The sequence below is a fragment of the Staurois parvus genome, unplaced genomic scaffold, assembly GCF_062004578.1.
Source record: "Staurois parvus isolate SC_StPar_1 unplaced genomic scaffold, SC_StPar_1.0 ptg000619l, whole genome shotgun sequence".
Taxonomy (NCBI): Eukaryota; Metazoa; Chordata; class Amphibia; order Anura; family Ranidae; genus Staurois; species Staurois parvus.
In genome coordinates, this window is record NW_028318415.1 from 2363946 (window position 1) to 2381810 (window position 17865).

At 40.0% G+C, this 17865-nt stretch overlaps 1 protein-coding gene across 1 annotated transcript in view; it reads left to right on the top strand.

Annotated features, from left to right (window-relative positions):
- Positions 1-10450, top strand: part of DRC8 (dynein regulatory complex subunit 8) — a 33688-nt gene extending 23238 nt beyond the window's left edge. Inside the window, exons 4-7 of the mRNA XM_089693253.1 lie at positions 4286-4365; positions 8548-8590; positions 8687-8753; positions 8830-10450. Of these exons, the coding sequence (XP_089549379.1) occupies positions 4286-4365; positions 8548-8590; positions 8687-8753; positions 8830-8942 (303 nt within the window). The 3' untranslated portion in view covers positions 8943-10450. The remainder of the gene's footprint in view (positions 1-4285; positions 4366-8547; positions 8591-8686; positions 8754-8829) is intronic.
- Positions 10451-17865: the final 7415 nt, after the last annotated feature.

Consider the following 17865-nt stretch of genomic DNA (forward strand, 5'->3'; position numbering starts at 1 on the left):
GAATAACAGGTATGAATACAGTTATAACAATAGCCAATTATTCCAGTACAAGTAATAACAATCTTAGTGGTGCTTTAAAAAAAAATTGCTGTGGAGACTGGAGCTCCGATTTAAGAGATGAAAGAATTTCCTTGCTCAACTTTACTGCTTCCTGGACCACCTGCCTGCTAATTGGACAGATGTCATGTAGCTGAATTATGAGTTTTTACAAGAAAGCTGGAGGCAGAAAGATGATAGAGTGCAATGGTCTCCAAACTGCGGCGTGCGGGACAGATGCAGCCCTTTGCTTGCCTTTATCTGGCCTTTGTGGCACTATTCCTCTCATTGGTATAAAGCACAATTCATTCCATTGACACCAATGATGAGGCACCATTCCTTCTACTGACACCAACAATGGGCATAATACCTCCAACTGACACCAACAATTGGGAAAGATTCCTTCCACTAATACCAATAATGGTCAGGAGAAGAAGGAAAAAGATACATAGAGAAGGAAAAAGAAGAGGAGATAAAACTCCTCACAAGGAAGAAATAATCTGATGGGATTATTTAAAGCTGCCATATAATGATAAAACAACGATGAAAGTTAAAATGTACAATATTTATTGCTTTATCAATATTAAAATATCATTTGAAAAAACAAAGATACATTTGGATGTTCCAACATTGTTAGGTATACATGTCCAAAGAAATGTTTCCGGTGTAATATTTCTCAACATGTTTCGCCTATTTCAGGCTTCTTCAGGAGATATTTATATATTAAAAACAACAACAGATTCACGTTGATTATAGAATATACCAACAGATTATATGTACTATATGCATGCAACAAAATAAAACAAATTTACATTGCTACAAATCATGTGTGACATGTCCCATACATATACATAAACCCATTGCAAAAATTGATGGCAACTTACCAAACAATTCATATGTAACTCATAAGTGACAAACAGTATGCAAAATGATAACGATTTAATTGTGGTACACTTTGGTTGGACAGTAAGATCTCAGAGTAGCCCAGACAAAATGGCACTTCACATGGCTATTGGAGGGACACATGAGCTGGGTAAAGCAATGAAATAACAAAATGCAAAGTTTCATCAGCATACACTGAAGTTCAACAAAAATCTATCAAAAGGCAAATAAAAAGTATTCTGAAAATTGAATGGGAGGAGATGTACCTTTAAGAGGTGAAGTAGGCACCAATACTAGTATAAGCAGCATACATGAATATTAACGTCACATTTGGTTTAATGGTAATACGCCAGAACAACCAAAAGACACGTCCCAGAATGGGTACTGTAATATAAGACAAAAATAAACTATTAAGAACCTTTGTTGCTGCAATTAACATGGTGCACAAAATATATGTATAGTTTCAAATAAAAGCTTACCTCTATCAAAATCATTTAATCACTAATGGGAAAGTGGCAACAACCGAATATTCATTTGAAAAGATACCAACCCTCAAAGGGAGAAACGCATGCTATTAAACAAAAGTAACACTAGATTAATATCTACTGGGAGACTACAATATGTAGAGTCTCACCACTGTTGCACCAGCACCGCAAACACCAAATTACTTAATACCAAAAATGGGGTACTATCCCTCCCATTGACACCAGTGATGGGGCATCATTTTTTCAACTGACACCCAAAGTGTTGCATAATTCCTCCCACTGACACCAACAGTGTGGCATAATTCCTCCCACTGACACCAAACATGGGGCAAGATTCCTCCCACTAATATAAAAATTTCCCTGCGTTTTTCCACTGCTAGACTAAATTAGTGTTTTGTCCCTGCAGGGGGGTCCACTCCAAAGTAGATTTTGTCTGATTCCTGGAGTTCTGCTTTACTTGGATAAAATATAGGGAAATGTGCATATATTGCAGAGATGTATTGCATCTTTTTATTTTTTGCATTGACATACACTCTTCAATGTACTGACCAGGGGCGGACTGACAACTCATGGGGCCCCTGGGCAATAGGGGATTATGGGGCCCTGTGTCCTTGCCCACACTCAAAAAAGCCTATGAAAAAGGTACCAGGGGCATCTCATGGGGCCCCCTACTGACCTCGGGCCCTCGGGCAGTGCCCGAGTTTCCAAATGGTCAGTCTGCCCCTGGTACTGATTCTATTGTTTAGTATTAGTGCAGTTATATATATATACATACATATTGTCATGTATCACCATCTACTGGTCAGAAGCTGTAATAACATTTAAAGATAAAATAAACTGGCACAGAAAAGTGCAGATGCGGACTAATAGGCACTCAAAGTTCAGCTGTCATTTTTACTCAGAAAGTGTTACATTCACACAGGCAGGCAGGGGAAGCCAATGGCGAGAATCAGTGGAGTTCTTCCAGCTGATCTAAATGCCGCTTATGTGCATTCAGCCTAAGGGCCTGTTCACACCATGCCCTCATCTGAATTGCACAGGAAGGCGCTATGTGCTCAAGTGCAGGGCAAAGCGCTCTACATTTGTGATCTGCGGCAGGTGTCAATAAAAAGTTGACGACACCTCAAACACAGGTCGCACACGCTTTGCCCACAACTACCCACACTGTCTCTTATGGTACTTTTCTACGATGCATTCCGGTTGAAGTGAATTTTAAAAAGTAATGCATGTATTACTTTTGGTGCGGTGTGGTGTGATGTCAGCCCATTCAAAATGAATGGGCTGATATTGCACCACACAAAACCGCTTGCGAATCGCACAGGAATGCACAGCACGTTAGGGCCTAAGGACCCATTTTTACCTATGAATTATGCATGATAAATCAAATGTAGAAGTGTGATTGAGTTCTAATAGTTTCCCACTAAAAAAAAAATTAAACTGCATAGCAAAGATTGGGATTTCACGTATGTGTTCAAAATAAGTTAAAAAATGTTGCTACACATTTTATTTAGCTAAAAGATGTTTAAATTCCACTTTGTGTTAGCATCAGGGGCGGACTGACCATTCGAGCACTCGGGGCACTGCCCGAGGGCCGGGGTCAGTAGGGGGCCCCAAGAAATGCCCCTGGTAACTTTTATAGGCTTTTTTAGGTGTGGTTTGAGTGTGAGCGAGGACACGGGCCCCATGATTCCCTATTTCACGGGGGCCCCATGAATTGTCAGTCCGCTCCTGGTTAGCATTCTAGATTTTTTAAGGCTTCGTTCACACTAGTGCAATTTCAGATGTAACTTGAATCGCACAGAATTGCATGACAATGGAAATTACATTGTTTTCAATGGTGCCTGTTCTCATCAATTCAACTCAGCATGATGTGATTTTGGAAAAGGTTCCTGTACTACACTGGTGTGATTCTAGCATGAGTTTGGCCCCCATAGAAAATGAAAACCACATTCAAGTAGCATCCAAATTGCAATACCTAATTACACTGAAAATCAAAATCAAGTTGTAGCAGTGTGAACCTAGCCAAATGCAGGCCATACATGGGTCAAATTCTGAATGTCCGGAAATCGAAACGTATATCGGTAGCTTTTCACAATTTTTCCAACATGCCTGATCACCGAAAAGGGGAGGAACCACAAAAATTAGCTGGTGCCATTGACCCACTAACAGAGCGGGGGACTGCAGAGAAGTTATTATACACTACATGCCCTCAAAACCACACCAGGGTACTATGTTATGGTGAGGCATATTGAGGTATTAGTCTTCAAGCAGACGTTTGAAATCCTCTATATGACAGTATTCAATCCAGTAGACCAGGTGGTCCTGAGTTTCACAGATATATTTTTAATGAACTAGTGAGCTTCTCCATTGTCCTGATATCCTCCACCCTTCCTATCCACTGCTGAATAGTGGGGTTGGACAGACACAGATTTCCACAGTGCAAGCTCGCGGGGCATTGACTGGTTGTCAAACTCACTTATTGAGTTTAATAGGGCTGTACTGCAATAGAGAGCCAAACACACACAGTTGCGGTACAGTCCCGCAATGTAAAATTGAATTTAGGGCCATTTAAATAAAAAAAACAAACAAAAAAACATTCATCGGGAGGTGGCAGTACTGCCTCCTGAATGCACGTCAGCCGCTGCTCCACTGCCTTCTGAAAACCGGGTGGTAAGAACTGCAGCATGTCTGAAAGAAACCTAAGAATTTGGCTCCAGGTACAAGCTGGCACCTGTTGGTAACTGCTTGCATGTCCTAGTTTACTGTTTAGCTTAACCACAAGTTAGCCTAAAATTACCGCTGAACAACTTTTATCAAAAAGACATCCTTTTCATAGATTTTGTTTTCTTATTATTAACTTTTGTTACTCTTTTGTCAACTAGGTAGAGGAAGAAGAGCCTACAGGGTTCATTCGCTTTGAGAAGTTCTTACCAATGATGACAAAAGTATTATTGGAGAGAAGGTATGGGATTTTTATACTATGTTTTATATTGGGTTATTTTCCTTTTTCCTTATAGGGGGCAGTAAACAGCAAGTCCTTCTACAAAACCAGTCATTTTGGAAGACATTTGTGTTAATTTCCAATGGATATTCGGGTGACTGTGTGGATGCATGTGTGACAGTGTTGGGGACATAACTATAGAGGGTGGAGGGGTTGTCATTGTGAAAGTTTGGGGGACTATATACTGATACTCTTATTTACTAGTACTAGCTTTGTACTAAACTCTACACAGATTAAATCTCCATATCTCTTTCTTATACTCCCTACTTTTACCCTGTTGTCTTACCTTCCAGTAGGCTTTTATATTATGTAGATATACCGTACGAAATTGGATAACAAATAGTTTCATATTTTCTCATGCAGATATTATATTTAAAGCCCCTGGGCCTTATGGGGTCCCAATTTAAACTAGCAATGTACATCTTGCTGGCGGCAAAACAGAAAATAGCAAGAGCCTGGAAACAGCAATGTGTTCATTTTATAGAGGTCTGCCGCTGCATGGACACCTTTTTACTTAATGAAAAACAATCTAGTATCCTCCTTTATACACACGAGAAATTGCTAAAGACTTGGACCTTGTGGATACAATATGCCCACCTCACTATGTCCACAAGAAGTTATACATCTTTATAAGCCTTGAGATCCTAGAGTTTGAGTCATGGTGTTCCTGACGTCCCTCTCTTCTTCTTTTCTTTTACCTCTTACTCCCCTGTCTTCTCTGACCCTCCTTCTACAGAGGTCTCTGGACATATTTTTCTGCTGCTCGGTATGGTGGACCTCTCATCTATTGATTTTAAGGGTGCTTCATGGCCCACAGCTAAAGCTTGGTCCATGCTTTTATGTACAATGCTCAATTTAATTGCCACTGCATTAATTAATGAAAAACTAATTAGTATCCTACTTTATACACATGAGAAATTGCTAAAGACTTGGACCTCGTGGATATAATATTCCCACCTCACTAAGTCCACAAGAAGTTATACATCTTTATAAGCGTTGAGGTCCTAGAGTTTGAGTCATGGTGTTCCTGAGGTCCCTCTCTTCTTCTTTTCTTTTACCTCTTACTCCCCTATCTTCTCTGACCCTCCTTCTACGGAGGTCTCTGAACATATTTTTCTGCTGCTTGGTATGGTGGACCTCTCATTTGTACTGATTCTAAGAGTGCTTCATGGCCCCTAGCTAAAGCTCGGTCCATGCTTTTATGTACAATGCTCAGTTTCATTGTAATACTTGTGTACAGTCCAGAATACTGTACTTATTGTGTTTCATTACAGTTATCCTCTTTTAGGGCTGGTTCACACCATTCCTGCATCTAAATCACACAGGAACGTGCTGTGTGTTCCTTTGCGATTCACATGCAGTTTTATGTGGTGCGATTTCAGCCCATTCATTTTGAATAGGCTGAAATCGCACAGCACCTCACCGCTCCACACTATTTTTTAAAACGCATTGTAACTGGATCACATAATACTGGGTTTGTGACCTGGGTTCGGGGTGTCGTTAACTTTTTATTGACACCGACTGCAGATCGCAAATGCAGTGCGTTTTGTATGCTGTTTGAATAGAACAGGAATGCACAGGGCATTCCTGTACAATTCAGATGCGGGCATGGTGTGAAGCGGCCCTTGCTACATTTCGTTGACCACAATTCTGGTACTCACTGATGCATTGATTTTGATCCTTTATTTGTATAGGAGACATCATGTATTCCGTTAGGATAAGTTCACCTTTTATAACATGCTACAGGTTACAGATTCACCGACCTCTGCTCCCCCCCCCCCCCTACCGATCCGCCGTTTTGATAGCTAGCGGGGGATGTTCTCCTCCTGCTAGCAGTCACGCACCCGGCGTGTGAATGGGAAAACTACAAGTTCTAACCGCCTTTGAGGCTGCCGGCTTTTAGTTCCCAGTGAACTACCAGAGCACCGTTGAGCTCTCTATGTAGTTCATTGAGCTTACTGTCATTGTGTAACTGCCTGTCCGTATTGGAGGTAGGGGCAGACAGCTACACAGACAGGTTGCAGGACTCTGGCATTACACCCATGATCGTGGGTGCAAAGCTTTACAGGTTCCTAACAGAAAAATATTAATATATTATAATAATATTATATTTGTAAAGGTGAACTTATCCTTTAAAACCTCAGTAATATTTATTTAAAGTGAACTCTAGGCAGATAATAATAGACCACAGTTTATTCCAGTTATGTATTCATGAACCTTGAACACCCCGAAATCTTCATCAAAGTGGCTTGGGCAGCAGTGACTTAGTGGCCAGCAGATCAAACCACTGAGCACAATGTAAGAACACTCCCGGAAGTGTCGGATTCTAAAGCAGCCCATAGATTACTTTTTTCTTTCCTGCACACATTCAGTATTGATGGGGGAATGCTTCCTACAATGCTATTATGTTATGCCAGCAGAGGGGGTGTGGGGTGTCTTCCCGACGCCTGGCGGACAAAACACAATGGTTACTGATGACCGCAATAGCCACTGGCAGAAACTGAATGTCAAAAAAATCTGACAGGCTGGTTGTACCCAAGTCAATAGATTTGGGTACAGTTAGCCTGCCCATACATGTTTCAAATCTTGGCTGGTCCATGCTGAACCAGACGAATTTCGATCCATGTATGGTATGATAGTTGAACAAAAATGAGCTGCCAGAAAGAAGCCTTTACTGCGCCAATGCCACAAAAAAGCCTTGTGAGGTGTGTCAAGGTATTGTCAGGGATATTGTAACCTGTGTTTTTTGTGGCATTGGTGCAGTAAAGGCTTTTTTATGGCAACTCAACCATGCAGGTAATTTTTGTTCAAGTATTGTGGTATTGTGCTTCTTAAAAACAACCACACCGTCTTTTTTCAGAGCAGCTTTTATTTCTCCTGAGGTTGCTTGTGGGTTTTTCTTTGTATCCCAAGCAATTCTTCTGGCAATTGTAGCTGCAATTTTTATTAGTCTACCTGAACTTGGTTGCTATCAAGAGATCCCTGAACTTTCCAGTTCTTAATAAGTGATTGAACAGTACTGACTGGCATATTCAAGACTTTAGATATCGTTTTATATCCTTTTCCATCTTTATAAATTTTCATTCGTTGTTGCGCAGGTCTTTTGACAGTTCTTTTCTGCTCCCCATGGCTCAATATCTAGCCTGTTTAGTGCATCCACGTGCATCCTCAGTGCATCCAAACTCACTATTTATACACAGACACTAATTGCAATTTAAAAAGTCACAGATGTCAGAAATTAACCTTCAATTGCCATTTTAGCATTTGTGTGTCGCCATGTGTGTCTGTACCAAGGCCAAACATTCCAGGATATGTAAACTTTTGATCGGGGTCATTTGGGTGATTTCTGTTATCATTATGATTTCAAAAGGAGTCAAACAACTATGTGATAATAAATGGCTTCATATGAACATCATCCTCAAATATAAGACAGTTTTTTTGGCATGATCAGTCATATTTTTAATATAAATGCTAACATTTCACGATTCAGCCAGGGTATACAAACTTTTGTGGACAGCTCTATATATATATATATATATATACAGTATATATATATGTATGCATGTATGTATTGGTGTGCTCAAAAATTTGCATATCCTGACTAAAAATTGTAAAATTTTGGCATATATATATATATATATATATATATATATATATATATCATATAGTTTTCAAGACTTCAGAACATATTAAGTGGAGATGTTTTGTTTGTCAGTACCATTTTTTTCACAGTATCTGGTTTTGCCCAGATTTGTGTATTTGAACTGTGGGAACTTCTCGGTGTATTAGTTTGTATACAGAATTTTGCATGGCAGACTGCATTGCCTCTGAACACTGGTATGGTACTGAGACAAAAACCTTCATCTTTAGTCTGTAATCATGTAAAACAATGTTTAGCAACCACTAATTTTGGATGATAGTTTCTCATTCTGAAGAAATATTTTCAATGTACAGTAGTATCTCTCTATCTTCTTCTGGTGTCATCCTCATAGGACCCCTATTGCCTCTTCTGTGTTCTTTAAGAATAGACATATTCTTTTTCATTGCAATCTTATAGTAATGCACAAGAAAGTGTTTTTTTTCACATACTTTAATTCATTTTTATTGGTACATTTTTATTACTCTTTATTGAATTTACTATAGATATCGCCCAATTGCAGAAGATGTCCTTCAACAAGCATTTGAGGTTTGCCATTGTTTTTGTCTTAGTCCTACTTTCCCAGTTAGTTGGCCATGAGCTGACTCACAAGACAATGCCATAACTATACATCTTCTTTTTTAGGTTTTAGATGAAAAGAAAAAAGGATTCATCACTAAAGAAGAGTTAATTAAATACATGACAGAAGAAGGTAATGTATGCGTCATGCCTATTGAAGTTGCACTCTTCATAATGTAAACAATTAAACAACATTGTCTGAACTGCAGGTGAACCATTTACACAAGAAGAGATGGAGGAAATGATCTCTGCTGCAGTTGACCCAGACAAGAATATTGTTCCTTACAAGGACTATGTTTCAATGATGGTAGTAGATTATTAATATCTACTACTTTTTGTTACATACAGTGAGAAACCGATGGTCATTTTTGGTAATATTTAAGGAGTATTGAAATTTCAAGGCAGCATTAAAGTTTGATATCATTTTATTTTAACCTGTTTGTTTCAGTTTCATTTATTCATAATTTTATTTACAAAGGTGCTGGTAAGGTTATAGCAGACCATTGAAATGTTGTAAGGACCAGCAAAACTTGTATTGGGAGAGAGAGAGAGGAAGAGAGAGGGGGAGAGAGATAAAGCAATAAAAGCATTATACACACACTGCCACTTTATTAGGTACACCTTGCTAGTACCAGGTTGGGCCCTTGGTTACCTTTAGAACTGCCTTAATTCTTTGTGGCATAGATTCAACAAGGTGTTGGAAACATTTCTCAGAGATTTTGGTCCATATTGACATGAGTTACTGTTGCCTTTCTATCACCTCGAACCAGTCTGCCCATTCTCCTTTGACCTCTGACATCAAAAAAGGCATTTTCGCCCACACAAGTGCCGCTCACTAGATATTTTCTCCTTTTCGGACCATTCTTTGTAAACTCTAGAGATGGTTGTGTGTGAAAATCCCATTAGATCAGCAATTTTTTAAATACTCAGACCAGCTCCTCAGGCACCAACAACCATTCCACATTCAAAGTCACTTAAATCCCCTTTCTCCCCCATTCTGATGCTTGGTTTGAACTTCAGCAAATCGTCTTCACCACATCTAGATGCCTAAATGCATTACGTTGCTGCCATGTGATTGGCTGGTTAGCAATTTGTGTTACCAAGCAATTGAACAGGTGTGCCTCATAAAGTGACCCATGAATGTATGTTAGAACTTTAGAGTGTACCTATGTAGAGGCCACACTTTTATAGCTTTGGATTCACTAGGGTATGATTAAACCCCGTCAGTCTACTTTTTACTTTCTGTATACCATTAGGGAAATTTCTCTTGACTTCTTGTCTCAGAGATAGTCCTTCAAAGTGAGAGGAATTCTCATCTTAAGAGAGTTTTTCCTGGAAGAGGTGTCCCCATAAAATAAATTCTGTTCCTCTTTTTCTGGGGAAAATGCTAAAATGTTGGATTGCCCCTTTCTTTCTGTGACAATGGTCAGTAAGACACATATAAGGCAGAATCTGATGGATACAGACACAGACAAAACTCTGACAAAGGGTCTAACCTTTCCCCACTTCAAAAAAAAGGTTTTGTTTTGAGATACAGTTTAAAGGCCAGAAAGCAATAATAATTTTGCAGAGAATTCTGTCATTTGTCTATATATTGTTATATTATTACTGCTATAAATGCAGCCTTACTACATACAAAATGCAATAAACCATGCATTGAAGTTTGTGTTTTTTCCCATAAATAATGCAAGGAAACAGTGCTTATAGCTATACTGTCTCCTTAAAGTGTATATAAACGCTAAATCTGTTTTTCAGGATGTTTGGCATTATGACTTACTGTAAAAAGACAAAATGGATAATAAAGAGATATATACAATTCTTACTCAATAATTCAGTGTATTGCCTTCCATTAGTTTGGTTGCTAGGTTACATTTAGCTCTTGGCTTCACTGTAATCAGAGGTGCAACAATTGATTGTTTTTGTCTTTTCAGGGTTACCTGAGCTAGGCGTTTGATTTCTCTCACCTGCTTGTGGAAGCTTTCAGAATACAAGTCAGGGAAAATCAAATCGCCAAAATGAATTTTTATCATGCTCCAGCCAATCCCTGGAAGAGAGCATCCGGAAGGTGGCTGAGGAGCTGATAAATGTTTTGAAGGCCTTTCCAGAGTGTATTTCTTCTCCCGGGGGGGTCCAGTTCTCCTGGGGCTGCTTTCCCTACGAGAGGGCTACTGAGATAAGAGATTGCAGTTGGGGCCTCTCCAGGAGCTGGGCTGCGGGCCTGTAGGAGATTGCTAATGGACTTTTGCTGGAGGGCACGGTCCTGAAGTCCTGGTTCTGAGAAGGATCTTTTATCCCCCTCACTGAGGATCTACCTGTGGTTGCTGTGTGGCAGACAGCTCCTATGATATTGTGAGTAAGACCTGATTGGGAACTGTAGTGTGTGCCTGCTCTTGAAATAATTTGTTTTCACTAAGACATTTTTTCCCATTGATTTATAGTTCTGTTTTGGAGTATCCTTTAGCCCCATTCCCTCACCTGTTAGACCTTGTTCACACCATACATGCAGAAAAACTGCTGGAAAAAACGCTCGGATTTCACTTGCAGAGACACGAGTTTGCATCAGTTTTCATGTCGAGATTTAGGCATGTTGCAGATTCCTGCGCAGAAAAAAAATGGTGATACTAGTGTTGTGGTGTGAACTGTGTCCTTGCAGAATGCGTGCAGAAAAACTCCCGTCTCTGCAAATGGTGTGAACGAGGCCTTACAGTTTTTAGCAATAAATGCTAGTCCCTAAGACTCAGCCTGAATTGTTGGTGTGCATTGTGGGAGACCTTTTGGAGAGGTATAAAAACCAGGGGTGCAGTTTGTATATAGAAACTCACCTACACTGTATAGTCATCATTCATCAGGCATCTTTTAGAAGAAATATAGTTCGAACACCTTATTGAGAACTACTGAGACGTATTGATTTGAAGCAACAAGGTGGTATAGTTGGTCGGCCATTTTTCGGGGTTTTGGCACATTTTTTTTATTGGTAAAGTTTGAAAATTCGCGGCCGATTTTCCCGGCAATGATGGGCAAATCGGCCGATCATTTTACCGATAAAAAATCTGCGCATGAGCCTTGACCTGCAAGAAGAAAAAGAAGAAGAAGAAAAAGAAGAAGAATTCCAGTCCGATATTATATTTTATATGAAAAGTCTTGTGGTTGCAACAATGTATCTATTTATATCTGAATAAAACCATCTGTATCCGAAATGGATACAAATGGATACATTGTTGCAACCACAAGACTTTTTCATGTAAAATTATAATATAATATAATCTCTGCAAGGGACAGAAGTAAAAATGCCGGCTTTAGATGGTAACGTCGGCCGATTGAACGACCGATTTGTCGTTTGTTTGTTTTTTAAATGGCCGATTTTCGACCTGTCTGTGGCCTGCATTAATCTCCTCTTCTCAAGAGAGCATAAATTCAGTTCCTCTAATCTTTCCTCATAGCTGAGCTCCTCCATGCCTCTTATCAGTTTGTTTGCCCTTCTCTGTACTTTCTCCAGTTCCCCAATGTTCTTTTTGTGAATTGGTGCCCAAAACTGAACTGCATATTCCAGATGAGGTCTTACTAATGATTTGTACAGGGGTAATATGATATCTCTCTCTCTGGAGTCTATACCTCGTTTAATACAAGGAAGGATTTTTCTCGCTTTAGAAACCGCAGCTTGGCATTGCATGCCATTATTAGGCTTGTGATCTACCAGAACTCCCAGATCCTTCTCCACCATTGATTCCCCCAGTTGTACGTCCCCTAGTATGTATGATGCATGCATATTCTTAGCCCCCAAGTGCATAATCCTCTGGAGGGCAAGTGGTTATAGTAAAAGACAGATGCATGATAGAATCTAAAACTAACTGTTCTGCTGTTGAAGTTCAGTGGCATGTTTGGTATTTAAATTTGTAACTTATACAACTGTTCAACAAAAGAACTATAGTTTTGTCTTAACGTCCAAAAACATTGTGAAGACACACATATGAAAGTAGTGATCTTTTTCTTTTTTCTGCTTTACTACAAATTAATAAAGGATGGCTGTGGTGCCATTCATCATGCACTAGGGGGTGCTGGGCTACCATGTTCACCATAAAGAAGGCCTATACTGTTAAGGAATGCAACCCGTTGCTGCTGGAAGGCCACATATGTTCGTTCCCTGGAGAGTGTGTCTGATGCTCAGAAAATTGTGTGTTTCCCTTCTTGCTGATGCTGAAAGGGGAATACTGAGTGTGTTGCTGCCATTTCACTCTCTGTGTAAAATGTATCCAACAAATAAATATATATTCAAAAGAAAATTCGCAGAACATTAGCTTGACACAGCAAAACATTGCTAATGGACAAAGGAGGTTTTTTTTTTTTTTTAATAATAATAATCTAAAAGAAAAGGAATATACAGTTTGTGAGAAACATTTTTTCTGTTCGTTCCAACAAACATTGCCGTTTACAGGAGCACTGGCAATAATACAATCAGTGGCTAAGTGGCTCGCACTTCTGCCTGGTAGTACTGGGGTCGACAGTTCAAATCCCAACCACGGCACCACCTGCCTGGAGTTTGCATGTTCTCCCTGTGCCTGTGTGGGTTTCCTCTGGGTACTCTGGTTTCCTCCCACACTCCAAAGACATGCTGGTAGGTGAATTGGATCCTGTCTAAATTGGCCCTAGTATATGTATGAATGAATGTAAGTTAGGGACCTTAGATTGTACACCCCTTGAGGGTTAGGGACCGATGTGAATGTACAACATATATGTAAAGTGCTGTGTAAATTGACAACACTATATAAGTACCTGAAATAAATAATTAAAAGACAATGAAGCCTAGAGTCAAAACTGATTCAAAGAAAGCAATCAGTCACTGGTTTGTCTATGAACTCCCCCAACCAAAGCTAACAGACTGGCAGATAATGAAATATTATACTATGACAAAAAGTAGTACTTCCTATGTAAAGCAGTTTGAAAAGACCACACAAGTGGGGGGGGGGGGGGGGGGATAGGCTGGAGGTCTGCCTGTAAAATGTGCTTCTGCTAAAATGAGACATCCTGGAACAGCACAGTGTTTATAGCTGGCTACAATGAGCTGGCTGTGTTTGCAATTCAGAAAAGGGTAAGGATTGAATCATTAATGTGATTTTGTAATATTACTATTTGTTGGAAAGGGCTGGAAATATTCTTGGGTATGTGCATTATGCATTGTTCTTCATTGCTTATATAATTGCAGCACAAAATGTTGACATCTGCGTAAATAAAAACACATTGCTAGTGCTATACAGTGATCCTTAGGTTTACCAATGTAGGTCTGGGTACCATAACATATTGCTAAGGGGCCCCAAACGGCATCCTGTACCTAGATTAGAAGATATGATCTTTGCCATAGGAAATTCTGTTGTAAACAACAATGAAAAATGTCAGTTGGAGCCCCAGAAAATAGCACAGAGACACTTGGGAGCCTGGAAGTCAGAAGGGTTGAACTTGATCTTAGCAATAATCAATAGCATCCACAACCAGTTTCCATGTCTGTACTTTAGAATCTTATGAAAATCAATTTTGGATTGATTGCTAAGAATGATCAAATACCATTGTGCAGTGTTGGGAGAAGATCATACAGGGTGAAGATCATACAGGGTGAAGATGCCAAACCACACAACCATCCTCTCTGGTATATTATGCATGAGTCAGTGACTTTTCAAGACAAGAAATTATTTAAAACATTTTAAAATAAAATAGGTTCAAATATGTCAAAACTAAATTAAAACGATTTTTGATCCGGAGTACCCCAGGAGCCCTGAATCACAAGAAGCTCTGATATACTGCACAAATACACCCTGAGAAAGAATAGTGAAGGGTTAAGCAGGCCATAATTATAATCAAATTCCGAATAATTTTTTGATCAAAAATCAAAAACGTTGTTCGTTCTGTAATCTGATGGTGTCACCAATGATTTAGAAAATCGGTCGTTTTTCACGAATTTTCCAACATGCCCGATAAATGAAATGGGGAGGAACCACAAAAATCGGCCGGTGCCATTGCTCCACTAACAGAGTGAAAATCGGTCGAATATTCTGAGGTCTGATTTTCTAACGAAAAATCGTTCGAAAATCGACCCATGTATACCCTGACTCTTCTGCATCTTAGTATTGGTCATTAAAAAAGTGTTATTTAAAGTGGGGAGGGATGGTTTCTGCTACAGGAGGACACAGCAACATAAGGGATACATCCCACTGAAGGTAAGTAATGTCCCTTTTGCCATTTTTTAAGTAACCCTAGGCTTTAAAGCTACATGCAGGTACTTGATGCCTGCTCTTTATTCAAGCAGCAACTTTACACGGTATGTGGGGTGGAAAGGGTTACTTTAAATACTGCAAATATTTGTACCTAAATTTGTTGATTTTAAAATCAATTCCGTTAATCATATTGCACAAGAAATTAAAGTAGAAGAGCCATTGTTAGACAATCAGGCTCCACTGCATTATGTAATGTTGTCACGTTTCAGGTACTGTACTGAGGGTCTAGGGAAGAGGTGTTTAATAGCTTGCCCGCCGCCCTATCACAGATGTACTGCTACAGGGCGGCACAGCTGCGCAAAATCATGTATATATATACGATATATATATAGAGTGACGTCATTATTTCACTTATATGTTTTATGAGCTGCACTCTCTATATGTGTTCATTTATTGAGATTTGTGTCAATATCTCTGGTGCTAGCTGCTCCCACTTGTATAGCACTTTCCATTTGCAATTTAAGACGTATATATACGTGATTTGCTTTTCCAGGTAGGAGGCACACGTCGCCTTACCCACTCCACTATTGGCTGCTGGGGATGTCAATCACCTAGTCCTGTCCAGCAATTCCTGGCCAGGACTTGGTGATTGTCGGCAACGCTGACAGGAGAGAGACCTGTGTGTAAACCACTCTCCTATCAGCGTGGACATGCTGCTTTGTATCTCTCAGATGCAGATTATAGCACAAAAAATAAAAAACGCAGAGGTGATCAAATACCACCGAAAGAAAGCTCTATTTGTGGGAAACAAATTGACATAAACTTCATTTATGTACAGCATTGCATGACCGCGCAATTGTTAGTTAAAGTACCGCAAAAAATGGCCTGGTTAGGAAGGGGGGTAAATCCTCTGGAGGGCAAGTGGTTAACCTCCCTAGCGGTATTCCCGAGTGTAACTCGGGGTAACATTTCAGTACCAAAAGCGGTAACCCTGAGCTACACTCGGGAATACCATGCGGCGCTGCTCCGGCATGTGTTCTTCACTTACCTTACCCTGCGCTCCCGCGATGTGTCCCCTGCAGCGTCCCCGGCCATCTCCTCCGGCCGATGCCGGCATCCGGCTTCTGTGTCCTGTCCCTGCGACGTCGGGACGTACGGGCGCCGCCGCCGCCGGCGGCGGGAAATTTAAAAATTTTAAAAAATGTCATTTTTTTTTTTTTTTCATTTTACACAGTAAAACATTGCTGTTTCAACCTATTTCACATACATATTGTCCCTAGTGCTTTGTCCTGTGCCCTGCCTGCATTTTGTTTGTTCTTTCTGCCTGGAAACTGAGAAATGTCCATGGCATCCAAAAAGTGTCCCTTTAGGTCAAAAGCGGTTTAGATCAGCTAGAGAACAGCGATAGTAAATCAGAACCACATACAGAATTGAGTGATAATGATTCGTGGGGAAATTCGTCATCAGAAACTGAAAACGATTTTGCGACTGAGCTCAGCAATGTGCGAACTTGGCGCTCTATTTCAAATTTCAGTGTTTTTGGTTTGATTATATTATTGAATTAAATATTTTATTATTTTTATATTATTTTTATGATTATTTATTAAATTATAATTTATGATTTTGTGTTTCAAATTTTATCATACCCGGGATGTTTACTAGACTCTTTTTCGGACAGATTTCAGTGAGTTTTTCCTAAAAATTACAGCCTACAATAAAAAAAATACATATTTCCATGCAAAAAAATGGTACCGCTTTCAGCACCAAAAATCTGAAATAATCATACCGCCAGGGAGGTTAAGCAAACATATGGGGAAGGGGAGTTTAGAGAGGACCTCACCAGAGGGGCGATGATCACACATAGATTAATGAACAGGCAGGACATTGGGATGTTACACACAAAGCTACAAGCTCTGTCTACTGGCATTACCTTCTGTCTATATGGTATGGCAGGAGTGTCTTAATCACAAAGGTTAGAAAACAGAGCTACACGGACTTTGGCAGGTAACTCATTTCCCATTTATGAATTTCAACTGTGTAATTAGTTGTTTGGCCGGAGATCCACTTCAACTTTCAAAATAGGATTCACATAAGCAGATAATATATCACTCAGTGCAGCAAGGGGGGGGCTGGTATCCCCCAGTTGTAAAGTAGGTTGCAGTTCAGTACCTAATTTAAAGCTAACCTGTTCGGAACCCGGGGCAATTTGAACTGAATATGTCATGGTAATATGTGTAAGTACACATCAGCAGTGGTGCACTTAGATTTTGTGCTGCCCTAGGCCCTACAAAAATTGTCTACCCCCACAGACACGACCAACACCCCCCCTCTTACCCCTCCTGCGGAGAGAGCCTGACATTTACCAACAACACCCCTGCCCCCCACCTGGGAGAACCTTCCACTACCTCCCCCCCCGGTGATAGAGAGTAAGACACCCATCTTCACAGCTCCGGACATCCCCGGGAACAAGAGTCAGGCTCTACATACACCACCAAGCAGCCTGTAGCCTCTCTCGGATCCCACCTGGTCCCCATGTTGCGCGTGTCCCTTCTTCCATCCCTTCTTCTGGGGGGAGGTGCTACCCCCATGAGAAATGCCGCCCTAGGCAAGTGCCTTGTTTGCCTTGTGGTAAATATGCCCCTGCGCATTAGTTTCAATGAAAACATCATGACAAAAGCTAACGGTATATGCAGATCTCAACTCGCTCTGTAAAAATGGAGCTTGGCCCTACTATTCCTGCACTCCTGGCCTCCCTCTTAATGGGTCGTCCTACTGACAGTGAAAGAGGGTTGGGGTCAATCGTGATATTTACAGGAAAAATCTACATTTTAATACAAATTAATTTGCATATATATGGAATCTTTGGATATTCTAATCATTTTGATAGGCAGATTTGTAATAAAGCTATACACTTTTATTTTTTATACAGTAGTAGATAACATAAAAACCATAGATCTCTTCAGTCCAACGTGTGTGTGTTTTTAGCACTTTCTTTTATGTGCTTATTTACTTATTTATCTTTTATGTGCTTATTTACTTATT